Below are 26,610 nucleotides of genomic sequence, written 5' to 3' on the forward strand. Positions count from 1 at the left end.
ACTGTACAGTATAAGCAGTTGACGAGCCTCTTAGAATTATATTGCTCTCATCGTTATGTAAAGCTTGTTCTAGTTGCAAATAACATTGGTTTGCTGTATTGTCCACTTACACTACTTCAGCAATACCTGACCATGTTCGGGGCGACGGTGGCACTGCCTCTGATAGTTACTCCGCAGATGTGCATCTATGACAACACGCTCGCCCAGAGCAAGGTCATCTGCACGGTCCTGTTCGTGAGTGGCTTCGTCACCATTCTGCAAACGACGTTCGGCTCGCGGTGAGCATGTTCGCGTTTCCTGTCGTCTGCCTGCTCGCCAGGTTGCCACGGTACTTGAAAAAAAAATGCAGATCTTTCTTTTCAACAGTTATTCTATTGGTGATGCGTCCTCTGTGATATCTCGTTCTTACGATATATCTCACCTCTCATATCCTGTTAAATTCGATAATTATAAGCCCGCCAAAAGTGTAGCATGTAGATATGAAAGTGGCATAAGAAATGACATCACAAAATGTGGTTTTCTAGGTTGCCGATTGTTCAAGGCGCCAGTTATGGTTTCCTAGCACCTGTATTTGCCATCCTTTCTCTACCAAAATGGCAGTGTCCTGATGCTGAAGGTAGAGTATGTCAATACTAATAATACTAATATGCGTAATACATATTTAGTACATATAGTATCAATTTCATGCATGTGTATGTGCAGAGGGGCAGTAGTACCTGTGCATGAGAGCATGTGAGTTGAAGTTTCCATTGTTTATTTGCTTGCATGTCATATATCTGTGTGTATGTATATACGTATATGTATGTGGTCTGTGGAGGCATTTCCATGTGCAGAGGCTTATATATGCAGGCATTTAAATGGCAAAGTGTTTGTGAGCATGTATATATGTATGCATGTATGCTTGCTATTGCTTTGGCAATGTGCCGATCGCTCATTAATGCTTGCAGCTCTAACATTGATGACACAGGATGAGAAAGACAGTATCTGGTTATCTCGTATGAATGAGGTGAGGTATATATTATTCAGGCCAATAATTTCTAACAGCTTGATTGTTTGCAGCTACAGTTTCTCTAACTTTAAATCCCTGCACATCACATCCTGTGAATCAAATATCAATGTCATGAAATACTTACTTATATTTATGTAGGTGGCCAGTTTTATTAACTATATATATAGAAATATTAGGGACAGTTAATAAAAATGAAAATGTTAAGGCGGTAGAACGGTTATACCATGCTATGCAACAACATACAGACTGACACACTATAAATAAATAAATATATATATATATAGACATATAGTTTCTTTTTAATGCCAACTTGCTTAGAACCTAATTAAACTGCAGTTAAATGAGAATGATGTTGTCTATTATACTTGCACAGCCTACAGGATGTGTGCATTGTAAATGTTTATCATATGTTCACCTGCGATCAAACGTGAAAGGAAGTTATTGGTGTGTTTTGCAGATACAGGGCTGCCTGATTGTCGCATCATTCTTCCAAGTTCTGATAGGCATAAGTGGCCTTGTCGGATTCATATTGCGCTTTATCGGCCCTCTTGCCATTGTTCCAACCATCTCACTCATCGGTCTGTCACTGTTCAGAGTGTCCGCTGGCTTTGCTTCCAAGGAATGGTGGACAGCTATATTGTGAGTTTTAAGCGATCAAAAACTTTAGTATATGACAAGATATTTGAATAGGCCATCTGCACAAACTGTTTTGAAATGTACATTTACCATTTACGGTAAGCCGGACTTCTGAGATATTGTCATGCTATTCTAATCATTATTTTTATTGTTAGAACAACTTTTTTGTGGTTCATTTTCGGCAGATATCTGTGACACGCTGCTAAATGCACAGGGTGAAAAATATTAAGAACATAGAACACTTCCCAGCATGCTTGCATGTTACATCACGTTTTTGAAATTGCATGCTTATTTTCGCATTAAAATTCAACAACCATCTTGTGAACATGTCTCTTAAGTAGGGGTGTAACGATGCATCGAAATATCGATGCATCGCAATAGACAGCGTCACGATAGTCAACCGTCGACCATCGATGGTAAATATGACCATCGATAGTATTGCATGACTATTGCGGTAGTACTACCACGATAGTTTCGATAGTTTCGATAGTTGCGTATCTACCCTGTGTTGGTAATTTAGAGGGCTAAAAATTCAGAGGTAATCCGTAGGGTAAATTACCCTACGGGTTTGTTACGGATTTCAGGAGGAAACCTGAAGGAAATCCGTACGGATTACTTAAAAATAACTTGCCGTTACCGTTCTCCTTCCACCTCTGCAATTATCTTTGCCTTAAAATCATTAAATGTACACAGAGTCTGTGGTGGCAGAGCCATTATACAGCATTTCAATCAACTATCTGACAAATCTGTACAATAAAATGCTGAGCTCCCAATGCGAAAATAGTAATGTTTAACTTTAAGGTATTTTATTCAGGACAGTTTGTCCTGCATGCAATTTTTTCTTTCATAGTAAAATTTAGCCTACCCTGTACAGATTACTTAGATTTTGAGCGGATTTGCTCATTTGTGAAGGAACAAATCCGTACGGATTAGTCCTCAAACTGGGGAAATTCGAGCCCTGAATTTATGATCAGAAGTAAACAGCAAACACCCATAACGAGTGCTAAAATTCACACGCACACACTTCAAGCTGCTCCCAAATCGAGGAAATAGATCGCGAGATTTCCGGTTCTAAAACGAGGCTGACAGCATTTGTAACATGCTTAGGAAAGACCCATAGAGTACCGAAGTGTGACGATATGTCATGATAATAAAGAAAAAATGCATGCTAATAAAATAAATACACAAAACTTGTGTATTCCATGCGAAACAGAATATTTTTGTAATTAATATGTATTTACACAATACTATTGCAATAGTCCTACAACTATCGCAATACTATCGCAATACTATTGCAATAGTATTTTAACTATCGCAATACTATCGCAATAGTAAAATTGACCCCAATAGTCACCTCTTAAGTAATGACTCAGTTAGACCTGAATGTGAGGATTATTAGATTTATTGCTTACTAGTAGCATTTATCTCTCTTGCAGAACAATTGTGCTGATCACTGTCTTCTCCCAGTACCTGCGCTACGTTGACGTTCCATGCATTGGTTACACACGAGGAGTCGGATTCAAACGGCTGACCCTGCCTATCTTCAAGCTTTTTCCTGTAAGTTAGCACCTACACACAGAGCACGCACACTGTCATGCATGCTCGCTCGCACGCGCGCATGCACACATAGTACTGTTAAACTTAAATATGTGAAGTTTGAAATAAACATTTTCTCATGCATCCATGGACAATGTTAAAGTCTCAAAGCAACTCGATCTCCTAAAAGTACCAGCATAATTTTACACGAATAATCAATCCAGTGCCACCACTGACAGATGGGAATGGTGTTAATAATTGAGGTTAAAAATTTTCAATATTATAATTGTCTCGATTTTAAATTATCCAGTATGATTAAAATGTTGTCAAGCAGTTGAATTATAGTAATGTAAAAAGAAATATTTACTTAAGTTTATTACGAAAAAGTATTGTTGGTGTTAAGTATAAAAAATATCGAGCCTAACCTCTTTTGGAATCAGTGCACGTTTGACCATCTAGCTTAGAATAATGAAACCCTACTGCTGCATCTGTCTCCAGGTGATACTGTCTATCACGATTGTTTGGCTGTTGTGTGCTATCCTAACCGCTTCCGGCGCCCTGCCTGATAACCCGACAGCTCATGGCTACTGGTCAAGGACAGACACGAAGCTGGAAGTGCTGAATACTGCGCCGTGGTTCCGATTCCCATACCCATGTGAGTCGAATCGATGCGGAAATACGTTCCTACTGGCCATTATATTTGTGTTCTAGTTAATTCGTGCCACTATTGACACTCGGATGTCAGCACTATTTGAGTGCGGGGTGAAACGTTTTAATTATGAATTTTATTAAATGCTAAATATTCGCGCCGCGTTTGTGTTCCAGTTCAGTGGGGCCTTCCCACCGTTAGCACCGCTGGAGTGATAGGGTTGCTTGCCGGATTCATGTCGTCGATCGTGGAGTCCGTGGGGGATTACTATGCCTGCGCTCGCCTCGCCGGGGCCCCTCCACCGCCGAGCCACGCCATTAACAGGGGAATGTGTGAGTTAAACCATGCAATCGGTGTAAATGTTGTAAAGCGTGTACGTGTGTAATCAGTCTCGGTTATTTGTATGCCTCACCTAGCTGCAGTCTTATTTGTACTACAATACGTTTGTGCATTTGTACATATCCTAAATAGTCACCTCGATGCTGTTGGAAAATACATATACCCATCTCCCATATATCTGAAATTCTATATCACTCCAGATTCTCTGGAAAAATATACTGCTGTTAACAAGCAATAGTTGTTGGATTGTACAAACTACGAGTTGCGTGAATACGTCGTTAAGTGAGTATTGACTGCTGAATATCAGGTGACTTCACACACGTTCTATTCCTGACCAGTTATGGAAGGACTGGGATGCATGATCGACGGTGTGTGGGGTAGTGCCAGCGGAACCACATCGTACAGTGAAAACATCGGTGCGATTGGCATAACCAAGGTACTTTTAGCAGATAAATACGTCGCTGAGAAGTTGTGCGATGCTTTATTGTTGCAGTTAGATTTATATATATGTGTGTTTTCGTCACAGGTTGGAAGTCGTAGAGTCATTCAAGTGGCAGCAGTAGTGATGATGCTGTTTGGGACTATAGGAAAGTTTGGCGCCCTGTTTGTCACTATACCAGAACCCATAATAGGTACGATCACTGCTATAATTATTCTAAATACTTTGCTTGTTGTTATGATAATTTTGATTTGTTCTATACTGTCAAAAGATTACTCCCGTCTGTTGTTTATAGTGACCTTACTTATTTTAGCTGCATGGTCTGAAGGCTATTCCACTCTGTGTTTATATACTATTTTGTAAAAGTTGGTCTGTGTGGAGGCTACTCTTTCTAATGTGTTATAAATTGTTTTGTTGGTTTGAGTTTGGCTGTTTATTCTAATGTGCCACTCACCGTTTCGTTTGAGTTTAGCTGTTGATAGGCTACTTGCATGACACAATGCATTTACTGTTGCTAGGAGGCATGTTTTGCGTTGTGTTCGGCATGGTGACAGCCATAGGCCTGTCTAACCTTCAGTTTGTTGATCTCAACTCAACCCGCAACCTATTTATCCTCGGCTTCTCCATAATCTTCGGCTTGGTGTTGCCGACGTGGTTAGGGGAGCACAACGACGTTATTAAAACAGGTAGGGTGATACCAACTAACGGATGGGACTTTCCCCAGATTTTATTCGTACTGATTGTTATACATACTGTGTTCCTATGTGGCATCTAGTAACAAGTTCATCAGCATATATGTTTTCATACCAGGGCCTAATCCAGGGCATTTTTCATACTGAATAACATGCCACCCTGACCCCTAGCAAAATGCCCAAATTACAAAATTCATAAAACGCCCAAATTAGCAGAGCTCTGATGCAGATCTCCATATTTCTATCGTTATGTAGGTACTGTTTTATATTAAAATGCTCATATAAGATCTATAATCTATTATCTGAATAAAATGTGTCAACCAAACACCGAATTTAATGTGATAGATAAGTATATATATAATTTTTTAGGCGAGCGTATACATGCCCTAATTCCACATTTTTAGCTCAGCTGACGAGGTCAGATGCAGCTTGTAGAATCGCATGAATGTTTGTCCGTCCGTCCGGCCGTCCGTCCGTGTGTCAACAATTATGGCACAAATCTTAACCGCTCGACGTACGGTCTTGATATTTGGGACGTCGGAGGGGGGGGGGATAAGAACTGGGGATGTTGAATTTGGGGGTCAAGGGTCAAGGTGTGTCAATCGAGGGGGAATATTTCCCCCTTAACTTAAGGTATAGGTGTATAGTGTGATGGGCAGGAAACCCATCACCAGCGCGAAATTGGAGGTCACAGGTCAAATGGCAGGGGGGGAAAGGTCAGATATCAGACATTTTCTGAGGACATGGTCTAACGGACCGAGTGAAAAACTTTTTTGTTTCAGCGCTGACCTACCATTTTTATCACTTTATTGAAAGGACCATGAAATGTGCTTTCCGCTGACGTGCGAAGAGTAAGTGTCTGATAACCTTTTGACCCTCAAGAGGAGAGGTCAACACGGATTTGTTGACTGTTAACAAAGGACTGAACTGCTTTTGCTATTAGAGCCTCCTCCACCCACCCCACCCTCCTCACACCACCACCATTACGCTCGCACTCGCCGCATATTCATGATAACATGTTAATATACTTATAGTGAAGTCATTAAAGTTACACAGCTGTATCTTTATTACTGTACTATCGGTATAGCAAAGCCTATCATAGATTTTAGATCTGTATTAGTAGCATCCTAGATATATGCTCTGAGCGCGAACGCGGTGGCGGGAGGGCGCACTTGATTCGGTTGCCAGTGAGTTTATCAGAAGAATACCTGGCTACAGTACACGTCAGTTGAGCGCTGTCGCTCTGCGGCGCTTGTTACTTCTCACATCCACTTGGCTTTAGCAGAACTAAATTGCCTATGACAGGATGAAGGCATATGAAAGTACGTGAAATTCAAATTCACCAGCGTTTATTGGCCGTCACCTTTCTCGCGATACAGCTGACGCAGCGACGAGTAAGTGTACGTTGTATGGTTTCCTGATGCAGGTAACAAGGCATTAAATCAGATCATCACCGTGCTCTGCAGCACTAGCATGTTTGTCGGCGGGGTGACCGGTTTCGTCCTCGACAACACCGTTCCAGGTGAGTGCTTCGGCTTTGGCGACAAACCTGATGAGCCTGCCAATGTTCAAGCCCTGTAGAGAAGCACTGCGGATATTGGGTAGCTTCCCGCATGCACATCCTTTTCCTTTACTTCCTCCTTTGCTTCTCGAGTTAATATTACAGAAACTTAAGAATTCGTCTTCACGACATACTTGTAGGATTGGTATACTGCATTGTTGCATTCTTTCAGTCCAATCTAGGATAAATTTTAAGACTTATTTTATTTTAAGGATGTTTTGGGATAAATTTTAGGAAATTTTATTTTATTTCACTTTAAGGATAAATTGTAGGCAATTTTATTTTATTTCACTTTAAGGATAAATTTTAGGACAATTTTTTTTTGTAATATTTCTAAACAATTTTAACCCTGACCAATCTATGCGTAGTCAGTCAATCCGACCAGACATCGCCTACAGCTTTCTTTTCGCCGTATTGGCAGGTACGCTTGCCGAGCGGGGACTTCTGCAATGGAGAAAGCAATTGGTGGTAGAGGGCGACACCGAGGATCGCACGAACGGCTCGACCTACGACTTTCCCTTCGGTATGAATCTCGTGCGAAAGGTCTCCTGCTTCCGTTACGTGCCCATCTGTCCGACGTTCTCGGGCCGCTTGTACTCAAACCTGCTGCCGCAGATTCTTCGCAAGAGCAACTCTCAGGCGGGAAACGCTCGACAGCAGCCAACAGAGTGCTCGCCGCCACCGGCCGAGTCGTCGTGCGAAAATCGCGAGAGCTCCCACACGGGTTGACAGGCGCTTAAAGGCCGCTCACGTGAAGTCGACATTGTTATGATGCCAATGAAGTCATTAGGGTAGAGAAGGGGCAGATGTACTTTTCGTCCCTTTCGCATTTCGCTCGTGGTAAAATATGGCGCGAAGGCTTCGTGGCATATCCATTTTTAAATAGTAGATGGCAATTTTGTGTCCACACACACACCTTGTAGAAATGGAGATTTTAGCGTAATCACACTAATCCTTGCTGAGGCTAGCAGGTAAACTGTGCATGTCTATGCTTTCAACACCATGCATATGCTAACAAGTATATCACCTTATACGTGCGCATTCAAACGTGTTTGTGGTCACCTCTAAAGAACGAACACCTCTCTAGAAAGGACACTGTTTCCCTCCAGTAGCAGTTATGCAGTGAAATGGACACCTGTTTTTAATGAAATGTTTTAAGGTTTTCTTTGACTGTCCCTAATATACAGGTTTGGCCTCATATAATTTCAGATCATTTTAAAATTGTTGGTACAGTAGTTAAAATGCAAGGCTACATTATTATTTTTATATACTTAACAACTTATTGTTATATTTTTATTATGTACGGCGAACACGATGGTATAATCTAACAAAGCCTGTTAACTGGTTTCCAAGGGCTTACACATCCTAGTTCAGCCCTGTAACTATGCATAGCTTAGATGTTCGTATTATATTGGTACTGGTCCACACACGGCTGACATCCATGGGTCTTTCAGAAAACAACACTCCCAGTAAAAATTGGATGCTTTGATTTGTAAGACAATCTGGTTGTAAAAATCAATTGATGGTTTGATTGTTGTGATTTGATAGCATACTTCTATGACTGCATATATAGGATAGATGATTATTATACCTTGTTTTATTGTTAAATGTTTTTACTTGACATTTAAAAATTTATCATGTTAATTAATTTTTTATCGTGCAATTCAATAATATTTTATATGCTCAGGATGTCTTTGTTTTTATTAATTGAGCCTGGTCTTTATCTTGCATAATAATGACCAGGTAACCATCCACCCAGTGGGTGGTGCAATATATCCGCTTGGTTGTAAGTGTCCACAGGCCTTCATAGTTAAATTCTTTACACTTGAAGAAAACTTTGTCAAAATTTTAAACCTGAACTACCGCTAGAACACATTCGAGTTAATCATGTCTTCAATACCAAATTATTTAATAGCATATTTACAATATACAAAAATATAAGAATAAAGCGTAGTGATATAACACTACTATGTGAATATGAGTTTTTTCCTGAATTATGTCAACTTCGGTGTGTCTTCAAAGCTTTGGCATATATTGGTTCTGCCAAATAATGCTTCAGAACACCCACCATACCAACTATAAGAGAGATGGACAGGAAGCCAAGAATAGCCAGTCGCCAGTAGAAGAGTCCATCGTATATCTGCAAAAAACAGAAATTAACAAATTAACAATAAACAATTAAATTGATGGAATTTTTACCTATTCATTTTAATTGTGTATATACACATAATATTACAATGTACAAATAATATTCTTGGTATGATTTAATATAATCATAATGATTCACTTTCATGATCAGATGGGCACACTTATTACAAATGCTATTTGTAATTACAAATGGGTGGTTGTACGTGGTGCTGCATGCCAGGTTGTAAGTGCCAACACGGACAACCCACCCCTTATTTAACCCGAGCATGATAGACATTTACATACATCTGCTATTACTTACGCTGAGAGGGTCTATGTCCCTCAGGGTACTGCTGGAACGTACCCTGGTACCTATCTAATATGCCGGACCGTACGTCGCCTACTCCACTAACGAGTCTAGGGAGTCGCCTACGCCTACTCCCTAACCCTAACCATATCAGATAGTTACCAGGGTACGTTCCGGCAGTACCCTGGGGGACATAGAACTTATGAGCATTACTTACGGTCATATCCAACTCGGGAGGTGGTGCAAGTGGTTGCCTAGGTAGGAACACCAGGAACAGCGTGACAGCCAGAGCGATTGCAAACGTAATGAAGCCACTATTCCTGAAAGCAGAGCGAGACCACATTCATTTTAAATCAGTAAAGTTATTTTCGCACTTAATCGACGGACTATCTTAATAGGCATAGCAATTAGTCAATTTAGCACGGCACTCACCTTGCGCCGCCAGTAACCGCAGTGCAGAAGATACAGAGAAACAGGCACATAACCCAAAGCGCTCCGATAATAATGACACCGACTCCGACTCCCAAGATACGAATGCTCTCTTCGGCCATAATTGCAGCCGATATTCTCCGTCTTTAGTATCTAAATGGAGTACAGCAACATTTACTTGATTTGTAAACATGCACATTGAACCTCACGCGTACACTTTTAAAACATTTACACGCACTCCATCCATAGATACTAACCCAAGGGGTTAGTATCTATGCTCCATCTTTAAACTATGTCCGACACAAGTGACCCCTGGTGGTGAAAAGGCTAATTTAGGCATAGAAATATATATATACGCCTAGTGAGGACCCGAAACGGGCATTACACAGAATAATAATGTAGTACAAATATCTATCGCTACAAAGTTCATAGATCATCTTTTGTTCAAATTTTTTAGTCTTCGTTCACTTTTTCTTTCATACTGTTTGATTCTCTTTTAGGCATAGAAATATATATATACGCCTAGTGAGGACCCGAAACGGGCATTACACAGAATAATAATGTAGTACAAATATCTATCGCTATAAAGTTCATAGATCATCTTTTGTTCAAATTGTTTAGTCTTCGTTCTCTTTTTCTTTCATACTGTTTGATTCTCTTTTAGGCATAGAAATAGAACATAATTACATATAAGATGTCTATGACTATAATATCTTATTGTTGCATAAAGGAGGCAAGATTGTACAATGTAGGCCTAGTTGTATAATTTCAACAAAATTATATATTTTGTTTAGCATCATACACTGTCACTACTAGCACTTCTCGGACGCGACACAAATGCGAATGGCAACGAAAAATGTAAGGAGTGTTGAGAAGATTGTGCTCCAATTTATTGCATGAGGGAGGCAAGGCGTTTGAGATTTTTCATAGAAAACTATTCCTAAAGTTGTCCTCTCTATAAATTTCCTGCGTATATGCTCATCACTGGTGAATCATTTTAACGAAATTATATACGGATGGGCCGAAGCTAGCGGTTGGGGGAGAGCTTTACTAATATACTTTGCCCCTTGAAGGCTTCAAGTGGGAATCATTTTGCTCCTTCTTCGTGCCTTTCTTCCCCGTCTTTTCCCGGCCTACTGAATACTTCAATATCTCTTCTAAAACTAGTTAGTAATTTGTATTCACTACATTCAATGTATCGTGTAAATATTTTTTTCCGCCCACATAGATCCGACTTCATGTGATATCACAGCGTAGTGAGAGTAAATGATTGTGTATAGCCAGCACATATCATGCATGTGGTGACACAAGACGCGTTTGTAGTTATAGACATTACTCCTTGTTATGTAGTTATATGTAGTTACGTCTTTATATGTAGTTATATGTAGTTATGTCTTTATATGTAGTTATAGACGCATTCTTGATTCATATCTTGTTCCTTTACTGAAACTTTAGACCCGCAGGAGTTCATGCTACGCGACCTACTTTACTCTACTTTCCACTACACAAAGAAACATATAGAGCAAGGTTGTAATGGGCATGGCATTTATTACTTACATCATGCATATAGCTAACAATAACTGTATCATTGTGTACGCACAGTTTCTATTCTTAGTAACGCCTCTCATTATACACGCAGCTACATATCTCATGTACCGTAAAGAGTATAACATTTCATACATATCAACGTAGTGCATTTCCGTTCTACTTGTATACCGATCGCGAATAATAAATATGTTCATCTGAATCAATCAACTTGCGCCGTCCTTCTAACTACAACTCGCCCCCACGCAGTTAGCAAGTGTTACGACACGTACAGGCCAGACTATGGTATGCGCCTTGATTTCTATCACCTTAGTCATGCGTGTCAGTGGTAGCAGCTGCATCCATAATATTTCTAATAATACATCATATCAAGAGCGTCTCTTTATAAGCCTTCTTTATACGCTCTTGATCATATATAGTACTCGTCAACCGCGAATCAGAAAATGTCTACACACACACACTAAACATTCGTTGTGCATTGGGGACAAACGGCACACCATGTCTTCAAACAGTCGACTCCGACGAGCCGTTGAGCCAATAGCAAAATGCAATTTAGACTAGCGGAAAGGACATGAAAACGCCTCGTTTCCTATAAAGGAAGGAAACTATTAGTTCTATCAAGGAAAACCATCGCCGCAAACATCGTTACTAGAAAGAGCCGATCGACTGTAGCCGTGAATCCATCCGTTCACGCCAGACGTGTCTGCTAAAACGTAGCGCAGACTTGCCACGTTTGGTTGCACGTCGCTGCAACCTGCAACCGCATGCGATCGGTCGCACGCTTCACCGCGTGTACGCATGCAAGCGATTTCGGAGCGATTGGGAGCGACGAGTTGCTGAAAATCAAATCAGTTTGATTTCTCGCAACTCGTTGCAAGCGACCAGAATCGCTACGAGTTGCAGTTGCACGTTCCCGCAGACAGCGATTTCACAGCAATTTCGACTGCGATTCTAGAATCGCAGCCGAGTTGCATGAAAAAGTCGCAAGTCTGCGCTAGGCTTAACCGACGACGCGCATCGTATGCGAGCACGATGAATAATCATCACGTAATGTTCAACCCTCGTCGCCCTACGCACACCACACACACAGGCGTGTACTGAATGAAGTGTATAATATCATATCTTAAACAGGCGTGAAATGAATGTAGCATCACGCCTCCGACTCCATCTGTCTCTACCTGACTCACTCCCTTCGTTGTACTCACTCGCGCACACTCACGCATGCACGCACACACGCACGTACGTACGCACGCACGCACGTACGCACGCATGCGCTCGCTTCTTAGCTCTCTCTCTCTCTTAGAGAGTAAAACAGGGGACAGGCTGTACTGGCAAACATTTCGGCTACACTAACTAGATTTTTGACCGCCTTAGAGACCGCCCCTCTTCCACCGAGCAGTATCACAACTTTGAAATTCGAAATCGTGACAATCAATAACGGGACGGACGGGGGGGGTACGCAAGATGCGTCACGCGCACGACAGCCGAAAGATGCAGCAGACAGCGCAGGACATGTACAGCTCTGTATGTACCACGCACAGCACAGCTTCAGCTTCCCTCTCTCTCTCTCTCTCTCTCTCTCTCTCTCCTCTCTCTCTCTCTCTCTCTCTCTCGCGCGCTCTCTCTCGCTCTCTCTCTCTCTCTCGCTCTCTCTCTCCCTACTCAAGCCAGATATCAACTGCTTGCACATAGGATATATCCTATTATCTACTCTTGATATATATACAGCGAGTCTGGATGATTAGTCAGTCGGTCAGTCGGCCTTCTACAAACGAAGCCCCAGAGAGGATATACTTCCATCGCCCAATTATATTGATCAGGAAATACACAAGTCGATTCCCCGCAACTGGCCGGCGTTGCTGCTGGCTGTATGGAACTCCCATTCATTACATCCAAATCGTGTCAACAAAACAGCATTCTATTAGCCACTCTACATATATTTGTTCTATATATATGTATGTATATATATATATATACACACACACATATATACATACACATATATTTATATATTCTATATGCCAAGACAACGACCGATGACTCATCAACAACTGCCGCAGCCCTGTATATGTACATCTTCTCGACAGACTGCATCGTCGGCTTACGTACGTTAGCACGCTGTACGTCTGCGACTATACCAACGGATAACACACAAACAAATCCTCGCTAATTACAGCGCGCCATGCTAATTAATGCAGAACCTCAGCTGCCACTACAGTCATATCTATCCCCTTCTTTAGTGCGTCCCCCTATCTCCGTTCTCGTTATATATATATATATATATAGATATTGTTTCCCGTGCATATACATCACGCTAACGCCTCATTTGTCCCATTAATTGACACGACTGTGTATTTTATCTTACACAAATAATGAACCACAATTAAAATTAAACAACTGGCAATAAAAATTTACGTCACAAACTGAACAAATGAGCATGTTAAACTTGCTATCACAATAAACACACCTGGAAGACAGTACTGCACCAACTCAGTCTCATTTTTCAGCTCGTACTCTGCCTCGTTTGCCGATGATATAACTCATACCAGCGCACGAAATAACACCAAAAACACATCAACCGAAACGGGTTTACATGTTCTTCATAGCTTCCTAATTACGCTCTATCTGTTGTCGTTCAGTCCCTTTCCACGTTTATGATAAGGCCAAAACAAAATATATGTGTGGTTACCGTTAAATGCCGAAAAAATAGGGTAGGTAGGTAGGGAAAACATTTTATTTTCTTGAAATATTTTATTTACGAACCATGTCCGAAGGATGTGCGTTGTGCCTTTTGAAGCAGGAACTGTCCAATTCATATTATTATTTTTTTGACTTTAAAGAAAATTGACAATAAAATGTTTAGGGTCGGTCGGGAAACCGTAACCACACCTATATTTTGTTTTGGCCTAACCATTGTAATGTCCAATGGAACAAAGTGAAACCAAAGACCTGCACAAGTAGTAGTGGTAAAGTACTACCACCAAAAGATTTGTGGTTAAATACCCCGTTATCACGACGTTGAAGCAGTGCGTCTCAACCCTGCACGAATCACAGATTGCACTTACACACGTGCATTTCTCATATAGCTTATATATTCAGTATGAAGCAATTACATTTGCCAGGTGCAGCAGCAAAGTAAAACACCAAAACGATAGGAATGATAAAACACCATTGTTAACCTCCGTTGCTGCTAGAAAACTGCATAACATCAAACACACTATTCGCGTGGCAATGCTTCGCAACGTAGAATAACACATTTAAATTGATTACAACATTCTGCTTGGAGAATAAAGCAAAATGTTACTCATCCCAGAACCCCGCAATAGTCATGATATTATGGCCCATACACTGTGTAATCGTCATACGTTCAATATTACGTGGCTTGTGTAATTACATGAATTGACTGTGATATATTGCACGTTACTGCAAAAATTACACTAATTAGACTATAGCTGCATATGTCTAACGCAAATGTGAGAAAAATTTGCATAATGGTATGACGAAGACACGTGTTAGTTTTTTATTTTATTTCTAGGAGCTCAATATAGTGTTTGATTCATTCTGCTCATAACATAACAATATGGGACCGCATGTTACTGGCACCCTAACCGATTCCTAACAGATTCCTATGTCTCTCGCGAATTTTCGCGAATCTATACAAACAGAATTACTGGGCATTCTAACGCAACTCGAAAAGCGAGTGAACGATACAATGGAACCGGGCCCTGCACGCCGACTCCGTCGCAACGCAAAGTACATCCGACGATCTAAATCTTCGCGGCGTGCAAATCAATATTGCTTTAGTCGATCTCCCAGAACAAAATTAGGGCTGCGCTCGGTTCCGCTCGAGGAGACTCAGTCCCCGAGACGAAGCATGCACGCCGAGGGGAGACTCAGTCCCCGAGACGAAGCGTGTACGCCGGGGGGAGACTCAGTCCCCGAGACAAAGCGTGTACGCCGGGGGGAGTGTCAGTCCCTGAGACGCAGCGTGCACGCCGGGGGGAGACTCAGTCCCCGAGACGGAGCGTGCACGCCGGGGAGAGACTCAGTCCCGAGACGAAGCGTGCATGCCGGGGGAGGGTCAGTCCCCGAGACGGAGCGTGCACGCTGGGGGGGGGGGGGGGGGGCTTGGAGAGAGACTCAGTCCCCGAGACGAAGCGTGCACGCAGAGGAGACTCAGTCCCCGAAACGCAGCCGCAGTCACCGAGACGGGGGAGGGAAAGGAAGGAGGAGGGAGGTTTTCAGAACAGCGGCTTGCATCCAGCCTCCTCGAACTCGCTCCACGCGTCGTTGAGCTCGACGAAGATCATGCGCGCGAGCGTCTCCTGTGGCGTGCCGCCGAGCTTGTCCGGATGCACACAGAGCACGGCGCGCCGGTAGCACTTCTTCACCTGTTCGGGCGCGACGAGCTCGTGCATGCCGACGTCGCGCCACCGCGTCTCGCCGTCCCACAGCACCGTGCGCAGCGAGCAGAGCACGTGCGGATGTTGCCTCGCTTGCCGCTCGTCCACTGCGCGCACGCGCAGCTCTGTCGGGGTCGCACGAGCGCTCGAGCTCGTCGCGCCGCATGTCGCGGATCGTGCGCGGCTCGTGTTGGCCGCGACGATGATGACGACGAGAAGCCCTGCGAGCCGAGCAGGTCGGCGAAGTCGTCGTCGCCGGCGCGCGGACGCACGCAAGCGTCCGCGGCGCCGCCGCCGCCGCCGCCGTACTCGTCCTTCGTCGTGAACACGCTCGAGCTGATGTTGTAGTTGGGCCTCTGCTGCTGCTGCTGCTGCTGCTGCTGCTGCTGCTGCTGCTGCTGCTGCTGCTGCTGCTGCTGCTGCTGATTCTGGCGGACGGGGGACGACTGCTGGGCAGCGAGTCCCGGCGACGTGCCGCCGACCTGGAATCGAACGCCCTGTGCGCCGCCGCCGCTAGGGGGCGTCTGCTTCGCTTTGTTCCACGAGACGGGGCTGTTCGTCTCCGAGCGACACGTGAAGTTGTTGAAGCTCGAGCTCTTATTGAACGAGCCGAGGTCGTGGAACGGGTCGAGAAGCTGGGCGCCGGACGCCCCCGCCCCCGCCGCTGCGGCTGCCGTCTCGATCGTCGGAGAGTTGAGCGGGCCGGGACTCGACGCGTTGCGCGGGATGCTGCGCGTCGCGTTCACGTGCAGGTTCGATGCCGTCCACGAATCCATGAGGTTCGGCTCGGTCACCGCGGCGACGCCGCCGCCGCCGCCGCCCGAGAATGGGTCGAAGGTCGCGAACGACGTCGGCGCCCCCTTCGCGGTGGCGGCAGCGGCGCTCTCTTTCGGCACGGGTGTGGTCCCGCGGAACGGATCAAAGGCGTCGCTCTGGTTGGCAGAAAACTCGCCGAACGGGGTTCCGTCGTGCGACGACGACGGCGGCGTTGGCGCCCTCCCCTGGAATGCGTCAAAGCCGTTGCCGGCGGCAACGCCGCCGCTCGAGCGAATTCGCTCTGCACCGTTGAGAAGGTCGAAGTTGGACGGCTCCGGGCCGGTGTCCATGTTCAGCAGGTCGACGTTGCCCGCGAGCGCATCGACTTTCCGCGAGGCGCCGTTCTCCCGGCTTAGACGGGAGGAGCTGAGCTGATCGAAGCTGGCGTCGAAACTCTGTCCGAGCAGGTTCATGCACGTGGCCGGCTGCTGCTGCTGCTGTTGTTGTTGGTACTGCTGTTGCTGCTGCTGCTGTTGTTGTTGTTGCTGCTGCTGCTGTTGTTGTTGCTGCTGCTGTTGTTGTTGTTGCTGCTGCTGCTGCTGTCGAGCCGTCGTCGCGTCGGGAGGTGCCTGGGCCGGCGCCACGTCGAAGCTCGTTCCGAGAAGGTTGCCCGTGTCAGCCTCGCCGTCCGCCCGTTCGTTCTCTGGCCCTTCGCCATCCTTCCACTCCAACTGCGTGAAGAACGCACTCTGCGGCTGCTTGCCCAGCGCCTTCGCCCCGATCGGCGGCGGCCGCGGCGGCGCCTTCCGCGCCGGCGACTCGTGCGAGTCGCCCGATGACTGACTAGACTGCTGGTAGAGCCGGCGCCTCGCCAGCGATCCCGTTCCGAACTTCATCACCGTCTGCTCCCACTCCTCCTTGCTCGCGAAGCAGTACTTGGGACTGAGGTTCTTCGTCGCAAAGTTCTCCCACGGCGCCGCGTCGAACCCGGGCCGATCCTTATCGCCGACGACCACGCCCAGGGTGACCTTGAAGCCGTCCGGGTATTTGTCCGGCGCGTCGGCGAGGTCGAGTTCGGACGCGCGGAACTCGAGCGATTTTGTGTCGAGCGCGAGGAAACCAGTGTGGAACTGCAGACGGAACATCTCGAGCGCAGAGACCCTGCCCTGCACGCGATCGCCGAACGTCGAGCGCGCGTGGCAGACGACGACGGTGACGTCCCCCACCGCCGCCGCCATCGCGTCGAGCGGCAGGACCGCGCACGCGTCCGCCGCCGCGTCAAAGCCTCGCATCGCCTCGTAGTCGCGCGACGTCGTCAGCGCACGCTCCCCGCCGACGTACACCTCGACGAACGGCCGGCAGCCGGCGCGCGCTCGGTTGAACGCCGGCACGGGCGTCATCGTCACGTCGACGACGGCGACGGGCCGCACGTGCGGCGCAAGCGGCCGCTCGGCCGACACGAGGTCGGCGATGTACTGCATGTAACGCTGCTGCGACGGCGAGGCGTCCGGCTCGCCGCGCCGCAACGCGAACGCGCTCAGCGACTCCTCGCTCGTGCGGAACACGCGGCAGAAGAGCAGGAACGCGCACGCGACCATCGCTGACGCGTTGCGGCCGTCCGTGCAGTGCACGACGGCGACGTTCGCCGGGTCCTGCCGCAGCCACAGCAGCATGTTCTTGCAGATCGCGAACAGGCTGCCGAGCGTCGGCGCGCGGCCCGGCGCGAAGCCGCACTCCGACACGCGGTTGTTGAACTTGGCCGAGCGGTAGGTGCGCCGCGACAGGTTGTACACTGCATAGTGGTTGGGATGCTTCGACTCGAGGTAGTTGCGCACGTCGTCGATGTTGTTTTTGTAGGCCGACTCAATGCCCTCGGCGGGGAACGACATGACGACGATGTGCGACGTCAAGTAACTCAGATCCAGCTGGTCCGTCTTGTTGACTGCGGCGGTGACGTTCTGCATGACCTTGCTAGATGTGTCCTTGATGCTCTTGAAGAGGCCGCCGGCGCCCATCTTCAACGAGCCCAAGATGGCGCCGACGTCGGCCTGATCCTGTGGTGGCGGAGGTCGGGGGGGTCGCTGCTGGTTTCTCTCTTCGTTCGCGGGACGTGGGGAAGGCTGGCCGGGTACCGTCAGTGGTCCTAGCACGTTCACGTCCAATGCCGAAGCCATTTCCTCTAGCTTTTCGATCACCTGAATCACAAAAATTACACATTTCATTACAGAAAGATTACACATTTAGATAGCGGCAGGCATAGCCGTTTATGCTTTACGACGAACTCTTATTATCATAGACGCAGCTAATTTTCTAATTAATGTGCACACCATATAGAAAATTATATATAAATAGAAGACTTAATTTACTACATTTGTAGAATAACGAGTGAAGAGGTAGAATAGCGAATCGAAATAACATTTTCACGTAGAATGCCAGATACCTGGTTAATGTTCAACCGCTGGCGCGGATCCACCTTCAACATCCCTCGTATCAAATCGTGGAATTGCGTGAAGACGCCGTCGGCGTTCGGTATGCTGTAGTTGCCGTTGACAATCCGCAACTTCGCCGAGTCCTCAAACGGGTGCTCCTTGAAGCAGAGCAGGAACAGCACGCAGCCCATCGCCCACATGTCCATCGCCTCGTTCAACGGGTAGTTGTTGTACGTCTCGAGGATCTCCGGTGCCCGATACATCGGTGTCGTGTTCTTCATCATCTCGTCCTCGACGACGCTGCGCCGCACCGCGTTCCACGTCTCGTCCGGACAATGCGACCGCGTCGTCGCGCTGCCGAAGTCGCACAGCTTCACCGTGTTCTTGGTGCTGAGGAGAAAGTTCTCGACCTTCAGGTCGCGGTGGACGATCGGCGGCGACTGCGCGTGCATGTGCTGCACAGCGACGCACATCTGGTAGTAGATGTGCAGCACTTCCTTCACGGTCAGCGACTCCTTTCTGCTGTTGAGCAGGTCGACTAGCATCCCGCCGGTGCAGAGTTCCGTCAGGAGAAGGAACTCTGCCTTGCCGTTGTCCGACTCGTTCTTGCCTATGGAGGCAGCCTGTATGTACTGCACTATGTGTGGGTGCTGGCTGAGCTTTTTCAGGAACGTGATTTCCTGTATTATCAGCTTGCTGGCTTCGTCGTCTGCCGCTATAAGCCGCTTCAGCGCGTACTCGTTGCCCGTTGCCAAGTCCTGGGCGACAAAGACAAAGGCAAATCCTCCCTCAGCTATGACCCGACGAACTTTCAATCGCATGTCGCCGAGCTCCACATTCTGCCCCACGAAATCATTGTCAATGCCGCCGACAGATCCACCGAGGATGCCCCCCAGCGCCGATTTGAAGAAGTCACCCATTATTGATAGGGATTTTTTAACTCTCAGACCTCGTATAACGTATACACACGCGTGGCTTCCGCATGACCTTTCACCAGTGTGATTGAACTGTTATCTGGTCGAGACGCCTAAAAAATTTAGAACGTAAAAAACATCAGATTTTAGTCAAATATATAATACGTGGGAAATAACAAAGTAATATTACTTCCATTCACATTAAAAGCCACTGCGACTGCAAATGCCACTGCGTAACAATATAGTTTTTACGTAATTTGAAACTTATACTTTATCAGACTTCAGCCGAGTACAGAATTTCTACATTTCGGAATTTCCAACCTATGGCTATACTCACGCAGCTTCCCAGATCAAGTTCAATCAAAGGAAATGCTATTTAATACGCTGCACGTGCTAACATTTACCTCCTAAATTCAACATGATTAAATACTACATACCGCTGCTCTCCAAATTTATCAGTTGATGATATTTCACGAGAAAATCAGAAAAAAATCGATCAAAATCCATTTCGACGAAGGCGTACTTCGCCGTAGCAAGTATCCGCAATGTGTGACGTCATTGGCGTAGTGAGTGCCCTCTACGACGATCCATGCGATACCAATCCGCAGTAATCCGTTCCCGGAAGTTTCTTACTTTAGACAAACTGAAGAAACGGATTAGAGCAAAATAGCATTTAGACCAAAATTGTAAATTAACAGCTTACAGACAACGTGGTTCAATAATTTAATCGAATCATTTTAATATTTAGTAACGCAAATAGTACGCAACAACAAAGTAGGTCCAGTGGGTGTTGATCAGCTCCGTTGCAAATTCGTCGTGTACTTTCCCTGGGAAACATGTCATCCCAAAAAGAAGTTTATCGACAAAAACAGTTACAGGAAAAATTCCAAGCTATACTTAATGGACTGCTAAGGGACGAAGATAACAAGTACTGCGTTGACTGTGATGCAAAGGGTAAGATACAAAATCAATCTTGTTCCAAAGTCCCATGTCTTGGAGTACCTGCCTACCTCACTTCAACACTTGGTCAAATGGACTGTAGTCTGTAGTCTGTAGACGTTGTAAGCCGGCCTAATTGGCGTAAATCCACTTTAGGCACCTTCTAGGTATCACGCAGTGATGCACAGATTTCTGTGTATCATCAACTAATGCACAGACTTTCCGGTTCAAGGATAGAGAACATAGATCCCAATAAAACCAATGTCATTTACATCAATATAAATATAATATTATATCAATGGTTAGGGTTATGGTTAGGGTTAGGATTACTAGGGTTAGGGTTAGGGTTAGGCACATTGGTTTTATTGGGACCCATGTTCTCTATCCTTGGGCCGACTTTCCGTATATCAAGGAATGATGCAAAAACCCTAACCCTAACCCTAACACACTTCGTGATGGCTAAGCCTAAGGTTTAGCTCTAGTACTATAGCCCGCGTACATTGACTGCCGCAGGGCTATAGCACATTGTCAGCTGGAAATAGCATCAACACCGGTTCCCAAAGTTCCCACGAAAAATCGCTTTACAAAACGCAAAATAATCGGGATTTTTAACACTTATCTATCTACGTGGACATCTCACCTATCTTTTTGAACACTTTACACAACTTTCCACCATGTATTTATCCTTTTATTTGGCGTGACGTCACTGGATATGTACGCAAAACACATGGCAGCTATGGGGCATGTATATACAATACCGGTGACGTCACGCGTGCGCTCGCCACATCGTTTGAAAATGAATTGCCAGTAGTGCTTACTTTGTGGAATAAAAGGATAAATACATGGTGTAAAGTTGTGTAAAGTGTTCAAAAAGATAGGTGAGATGTGAACGTAGATAGATAAGTGTTAAAAAGCCCGATCATTTTGCGTTTTGTAAAGCGATTTTTTGTGGGAACTTTGGGAACCGGTGTTGATGCTATTTCCAGCTGACAATGTGCTATAGCTCTGCGGCAGTCAATGTACGCGGGCTATAGTACTAGAGCTAGCTAAGGTTATACTTTATGACAAGTTTACTGTCACTTACTCTTAGGGTTAGGGCTAGGGTTTTTGCATCATTCCTTGATATACGGAAAGTCTGTGCATCAGTTGATGATACACAAAAATCTGTGCATCACTTCGTAATACCTAAGGTGCCTAAAGTGGATTTGCGCCGTTAAATTCGGCTGACACATCATCAGTATGACATCATCATAAATCATGGTTCACATGCGTCACCGGTAACTAATGCTGAAGGGGTAGTTGTCGTATCAGGTACTACATATATGTACCCGAGGTACATATATGTATACACAAAGTGTACTAGACTTGTACTACAGAAGTGTATCCTAACCCTAACCCTAACCCTAAACATACCTCATATAAAAATATAAACATAATACTAAACAACCTAAAACTACCTCGGGTACATGTATATATGTAGTAGCTGATACGACAACGACCCTTCGTGCGTACCTAATATACATTGTAATAATAATTTTTCAAACGTATTATGATTTCACACAACTATAAGTATATAAGCCACTGAGTGATGGGACAGTGCACGCCTCAATTTAAACATTGTCATTGATAGCAAATAGACATTGGATTAATAATAAATAAACTTGGTTAGATGGATAGATATCATGCAGTAATGCACAAGACAGTGACCATCGTCATTGATAATCACTATTGATGGTTAATCCAAGGCTCGACACTAACTTTTTTTTCAGTGGCCAGATCGGGCCACCAGAAATCATTGATTTTCAATTTTTGGTGGCCGAAAATGGAAATCTGGTGGCCCGAAAAAAACACAAAGAAAACATTATAAATCTTATTTCAATCTCGTATTGTATATTATTTGAGAATTGGCCGTCTGATGCACTTGCCACAAGTCTTTAAACAAACCCCACACAATGGCACACACTGACATTGATGATTGAGGCATAACATTTGAATTATCCATTCCACGGCATCAATTTTCACCAGAATCTTGCATACTCATTTTTCTACTTTCACTCATTATTTATCTAAAACACCGCGCGTGCACATGCTATCGATCAGTTCAGACGTTCAAGAGAGATCAAGTCACAGAGCATGCAATATTAAAACAAGTAACTGTAATAACAACAACACACACATTGGCTTTTCATTGTTAAAGATAAAAATATTACATTTAATCTCATGAAAGTTAAACAGTGTCTCGGCACGGCTTTGGAAACTGTAAAATAAGAATATTGCAGATTAATAAGATAAAGTAGAACGCCATAATTTTATCAACAAAGTAGCCTGGGTACGCATGCATTTAAAGTAAAAATAGGAGCCTGTCTAAGTTCAATATTTCGTTGGCGTAAAGGAGACAGGAAAATGCATAAATAACTTACAATAGCACTAATATTACCCTTTCGGATTTTTGAAAAATACTGTATGCAACTTCAGGAAATAGTTCGCGTTATTCTACGCGCGACTTTCGAACGCTGGAAATTTTCGCTTCCTGGATCCGAAACAGTGAGCACCAGCTGCAGCTAGCTAGCAAATCAGGGACCAGGACGTACCGTATTTTAGCCCATGTGTCCCGCGTCCGTACCGACCCTTCCCGGGAACGCTGTGTCTCCGGTCCCGTATTTTCACATTTGTTGCAACAAACTACCATCAAAACGGGAAGAATATTTCATCATTTTTTTATTTATGACAATTGTTTGCTTCGAAACTCTTCATACGCTCGCGTTCATTTTCACACACGCCTCCACACTTCCACAGTACACTGCAGACAGGGCGTATTGTCTAGAAGCATTGTCTGTTCGCTTGATACAATGTAAATCACATGTATGCTGTGACGCTTTGCAAAATATTTGCTATGGCCTGCGCCCGCTCAGAATTTTGACTTGGCTAGAACTGGTTCGCGGCCCGAATGTTTCGTCGCAGAGCCGTGTACATTGTTGTTCTAAGCAGAGCGTGATGGCCGGATACCAGTCTAATACAATAACGTGGCTTGTTGCAGCCGCTAGTAGACGGACCGGTATGCCGCGGCGGTTTAGAATGCTGCACTGTGCTACCGTGTTCCCTCGCCTCCGCGCGCGAAATTGCTCGCATCTCTTTTGAATGAAGATGTAAGCACGTAATTAAACAATTATTTTTCTATCACATAGACACTTATGAATTTTATAGTGGCCGGCGATCGGCGCACCAAATCTTAACTTTTCGGAATTTGTGGTGGCCAGACATCAAGTTTTGGTGGCCCCGCCGGCCACCGGCGCCACAGCTAGTTCGATGCCTTGGTTAATCGTTACATCTACGTTTGCATGCTCTTTCAGTATTCATGCACCCCAAAATTGTTTCCGAGTCACTTTATGATATTGCTCCAGTGTCCATATGTAATGCCTAGGGGGTGGGTGGTGAGGACAGCGAGTCGTCCAAGATAAAATTCTAACAAAAGATTATACTTAAATCATCCACCTTCTACTGAATACTTTGAAGTGTTACTGGACTGCTACAAGGTTTTCCGCCACACACAGTGCCTAATGTGGTAGAGCTACTGGCTTTTACAGCATTGCACCCCCCAACTAAGAAACCCTGGGCCACTGGCCCTTTCATTGTGGTGATATGCTCGGTCTGTAGGTAGAGCTCTTTAAAATGGATGTTCTGGGTCTGCTGCTGGGTGTGTCTTTGTACCCTGTTAGTGTTATCTGCTGTGGTACGGAGTCGATTTAGACCAGAAGAACAGAAGAGAGATAGAGAACTTAATAGATATAACATCAGAGATTAATAAAGGACAAATTGTCTTTATTAACACTCCTGATGACATTGATGATTAAATGCAAGAGATCTCATGTTTCACAGCTTGAGCAATGCCTGATTTACTGACCCAAACGGGCCATTACAAATGATTATAGCTCTGGCAGTATATAATTGGAAGCTATGATATTTATTATTTCACAGCGTCCACGATGGGCTTCATGGATAGTAGGCATATTCCTTTGGTAGAAGGTGTGCTGTAACATCGAATTTTAGGAACTCATATATCTAAGTAAAGTCTGTGAATTTTGTGACACAATGGAGTCCCGACCAGTTTTGAGGTATTGCCTTTTTACATATTTTTCTATAACACAGGCTTTTAACTTTAAAGTAATATTAAAATCTTTTCATAAAAATATATTGCCTATCAGCACAATGATATTATGCCGTAATATAATGTCATGTTGTGATTTTGACACGACACAGGCTGTTCTTCACGAGATTGCAGCATTAAACTGTTTTATTTTTAGCCTGCAAAAATGGCTAAACATCGTTCTTTTAATTATATGGCGAAAGTATTAAAAACTGATCAGATAACGAGCCAACAAATAGCAACGTGATTCCACTAGGCTTGGTTTTGTGTTGTTTCACGTCGATGACAGAGATTGGGGAAAACAGTCGTGCGCGGTGCAAGTGTATGAGCGACCTTCCATGGATGGCTTCAGAAGACCCAGACAGGATCGTTATCGTTATACTTCCATACTTTATTGAGAGCAGAATGTTTTTACATTATAGTGGCAGGGACTACGCATGAATATTTTTAGGATTAATCACTATATTGAATATAAATCACTTTGAAATATTTTATATAGATACAGGGTTCTCCAAGCTTTTTCATTATAGCATGGCGTGTGTCCTGCCATTTTTACGCGTCCTAGTTGCAAATCGCGGAGGCGGTTTGGTGGTGCTAGGGGTGGTCGGGGCTAGGATATTTAGCATGGCGGCTATGATACTTAGAGTGGCGGTGCTGTTTGCTGGATGGCGGGGCTTGCGACTAGCTGGCGTTCCGCAGGCCAATAAGTGCTCTTGGATGAACCTGTTGATGTAATAAACAGGGTTAAAGAGCTTGTGAATGGTGTAGAAGTGGATTTATAGATGGTGGGAAATTAAATAGATGGTGCAGATTCAGTTAGGGTTTCCTGAATGCGGTGAATAGTGTCTTTAGAGGCTTTTACTACGCAGAAGTCACGAAACAGAAAGCGGTACATAGCAAAGGAATGGGTGTGCCACAGCAAAGACCCACAGGGAAAGGTATGTCATATACCAGTACGAGTCATGTCTTGTAGCTCTTTTGTTTTCTATCCTAGCTCTATCCTAGTTTTCATTGCGCAGGCATGTAAGACACTAATGAAAGTCAGCCACATGGTCTAAAGTTTTACAGTTTTTATGCCTGGAAGTGTGATGTACATAACTGGTTTGTTTTTTAAACCTTGTCATTTGCATTTTCTTTCTCAAAATGTTATAATTCAAATGAGCTTAGATAAGAAGTAATTGTCCCAGTTACGAAATATAAGGAACCAGAGTATGATTCAACATTAGAATGTTTGCATTTTACGAAACGTCATATCAATATGGTTGTGGTGTTAACACTAAACCGGGATGCTGGTATGCGCTTTACTTCGCTAGGGCGCATACTTCTTAGCTATGTCGAGACTGCTGACAAGAAAAAACCTCCAGATCACGTTCCAACCCCGAAGTTGTACCGACACGATACCTGGTAAAGTCAACAAATGTCGTAGCCTCCTGCAATTCCTTCTCAGAGATACACGGGCATGGAAATTAGCAAAATTGTGAACAGGCCCACCCAAAATTTTAAACTGCCTTTACGTAAGATTGAACAGGCCTTAATTGTTCAATGTATTCCATTATTAATCACAAGTATTAGCTTTTGTGTTTATTAGGACTACTCGCTAGATATTTCAGTATTTCGATTGCCTATCGTGAGTTCTACCGTTTGACCCCTTACATGGACAAAACTCCTCATCCCAGAGCAGGCAGGTTTCCAGACCAGCGAAAATCCTGTACAGCCAACTCACTTACCTTACCCGGTACATCGAAGACGGGTATAT

The 26,610-nt window shown here is 44.7% G+C and overlaps 4 protein-coding genes across 6 annotated transcripts in view; 2 read left to right on the top strand and 2 right to left on the bottom strand.

Moving 5' to 3' along the window:
* Positions 1-251: 251 nt before the first annotated feature.
* LOC106814734 (solute carrier family 23 member 2-like) lies at positions 252-8,837 on the top strand. Its single transcript, XM_014819082.1, has 12 exons — positions 252-328; positions 525-616; positions 948-1,006; positions 1,467-1,648; positions 3,082-3,202; positions 3,680-3,836; positions 4,007-4,162; positions 4,508-4,605; positions 4,696-4,801; positions 5,127-5,294; positions 6,727-6,822; positions 7,283-8,837. Exons 1-12 carry the CDS (start codon positions 285-287, stop codon positions 7,588-7,590), a joined length of 1,587 nt encoding a protein of 528 aa, XP_014674568.1. The 5' UTR covers positions 252-284; the 3' UTR covers positions 7,591-8,837.
* LOC106814736 (transmembrane protein 218-like) lies at positions 8,754-9,962 on the bottom strand. The gene is made up of 3 exons (XM_014819083.1): positions 9,728-9,962; positions 9,513-9,615; positions 8,754-9,001 (listed from the first exon to the last, which is right to left on the bottom strand). The coding sequence occupies exons 1-3, from the start codon at positions 9,844-9,846 to the stop codon at positions 8,861-8,863; spliced, it is 363 nt and encodes a 120-aa protein (XP_014674569.1). The 5' UTR covers positions 9,847-9,962; the 3' UTR covers positions 8,754-8,860.
* A 5,548-nt stretch (positions 9,963-15,510) lies between these two features.
* Positions 15,511-20,302, bottom strand: LOC106814729 (cyclin-G-associated kinase-like). The gene is made up of 4 exons (XM_014819076.1): positions 20,209-20,302; positions 18,869-19,884; positions 15,962-18,623; positions 15,511-15,797 (listed from the first exon to the last, which is right to left on the bottom strand). The coding sequence occupies exons 2-4, from the start codon at positions 19,775-19,777 to the stop codon at positions 15,511-15,513; spliced, it is 3,858 nt and encodes a 1,285-aa protein (XP_014674562.1). The 5' UTR covers positions 19,778-19,884; positions 20,209-20,302.
* Positions 20,303-20,361: 59 nt separating this feature from the next.
* LOC106814738 (stromal membrane-associated protein 1-like) overlaps positions 20,362-26,610 on the top strand; it is an 18,624-nt gene continuing 12,375 nt past the window's right edge. For 2 of the 3 annotated variants that reach the window (XM_014819085.1, XM_014819087.1), the window contains exon 1: positions 20,362-20,725. In XM_014819085.1, the coding sequence (XP_014674571.1) occupies positions 20,608-20,725 (118 nt within the window). In that variant the 5' untranslated portion in view covers positions 20,362-20,607. The remainder of the gene's footprint in view (positions 20,726-26,610) is intronic. The other variant, XM_014819088.1, reaches the window with a different exon arrangement.

Source organism: Priapulus caudatus, unplaced genomic scaffold (assembly GCF_000485595.1).
Source record: "Priapulus caudatus unplaced genomic scaffold, Priapulus_caudatus-5.0.1 Scaffold970, whole genome shotgun sequence".
Classification (NCBI taxonomy): Eukaryota; Metazoa; Priapulida; class Priapulimorpha; order Priapulimorphida; family Priapulidae; genus Priapulus; species Priapulus caudatus.

Excerpts from the sequence above, each read along its gene's own strand:
- LOC106814734 (XM_014819082.1), top strand. The coding sequence starts at position 285 with ATGTTCGCGTTTCCTGTCGTCTGCCTGCTCGCCAGGTTGCCACG. Across the intron at positions 617-947 it reads GCAGTGTCCTGATGCTGAAG|CTCTAACATTGATGACACAG; the intron begins GTAGAGTATGTC and ends TAATGCTTGCAG. Across the intron at positions 4,606-4,695 it reads GTGCGATTGGCATAACCAAG|GTTGGAAGTCGTAGAGTCAT; the intron begins GTACTTTTAGCA and ends TTTTCGTCACAG.
- LOC106814736 (XM_014819083.1), bottom strand. The coding sequence starts at position 9,846 with ATGGCCGAAGAGAGCATTCGTATCTTGGGAGTCGGAGTCGGTGTCATT. Across the intron at positions 9,616-9,727 it reads GCGGTTACTGGCGGCGCAAG|GAATAGTGGCTTCATTACGT; the intron begins GTGAGTGCCGTG and ends CTCTGCTTTCAG. Across the intron at positions 9,002-9,512 it reads CTCCCGAGTTGGATATGACC|ATATACGATGGACTCTTCTA; the intron begins GTAAGTAATGCT and ends TGTTTTTTGCAG.
- LOC106814729 (XM_014819076.1), bottom strand. The coding sequence starts at position 19,777 with ATGGGTGACTTCTTCAAATCGGCGCTGGGGGGCATCCTCGGTGGATCT. Across the intron at positions 18,624-18,868 it reads AGCGGTTGAACATTAACCAG|GTGATCGAAAAGCTAGAGGA; the intron begins GTATCTGGCATT and ends TTTGTGATTCAG. Across the intron at positions 15,798-15,961 it reads GTACGGCGGCGGCGGCGGCG|AGCTGCGCGTGCGCGCAGTG; the intron begins GCGCCGCGGACG and ends CGACCCCGACAG.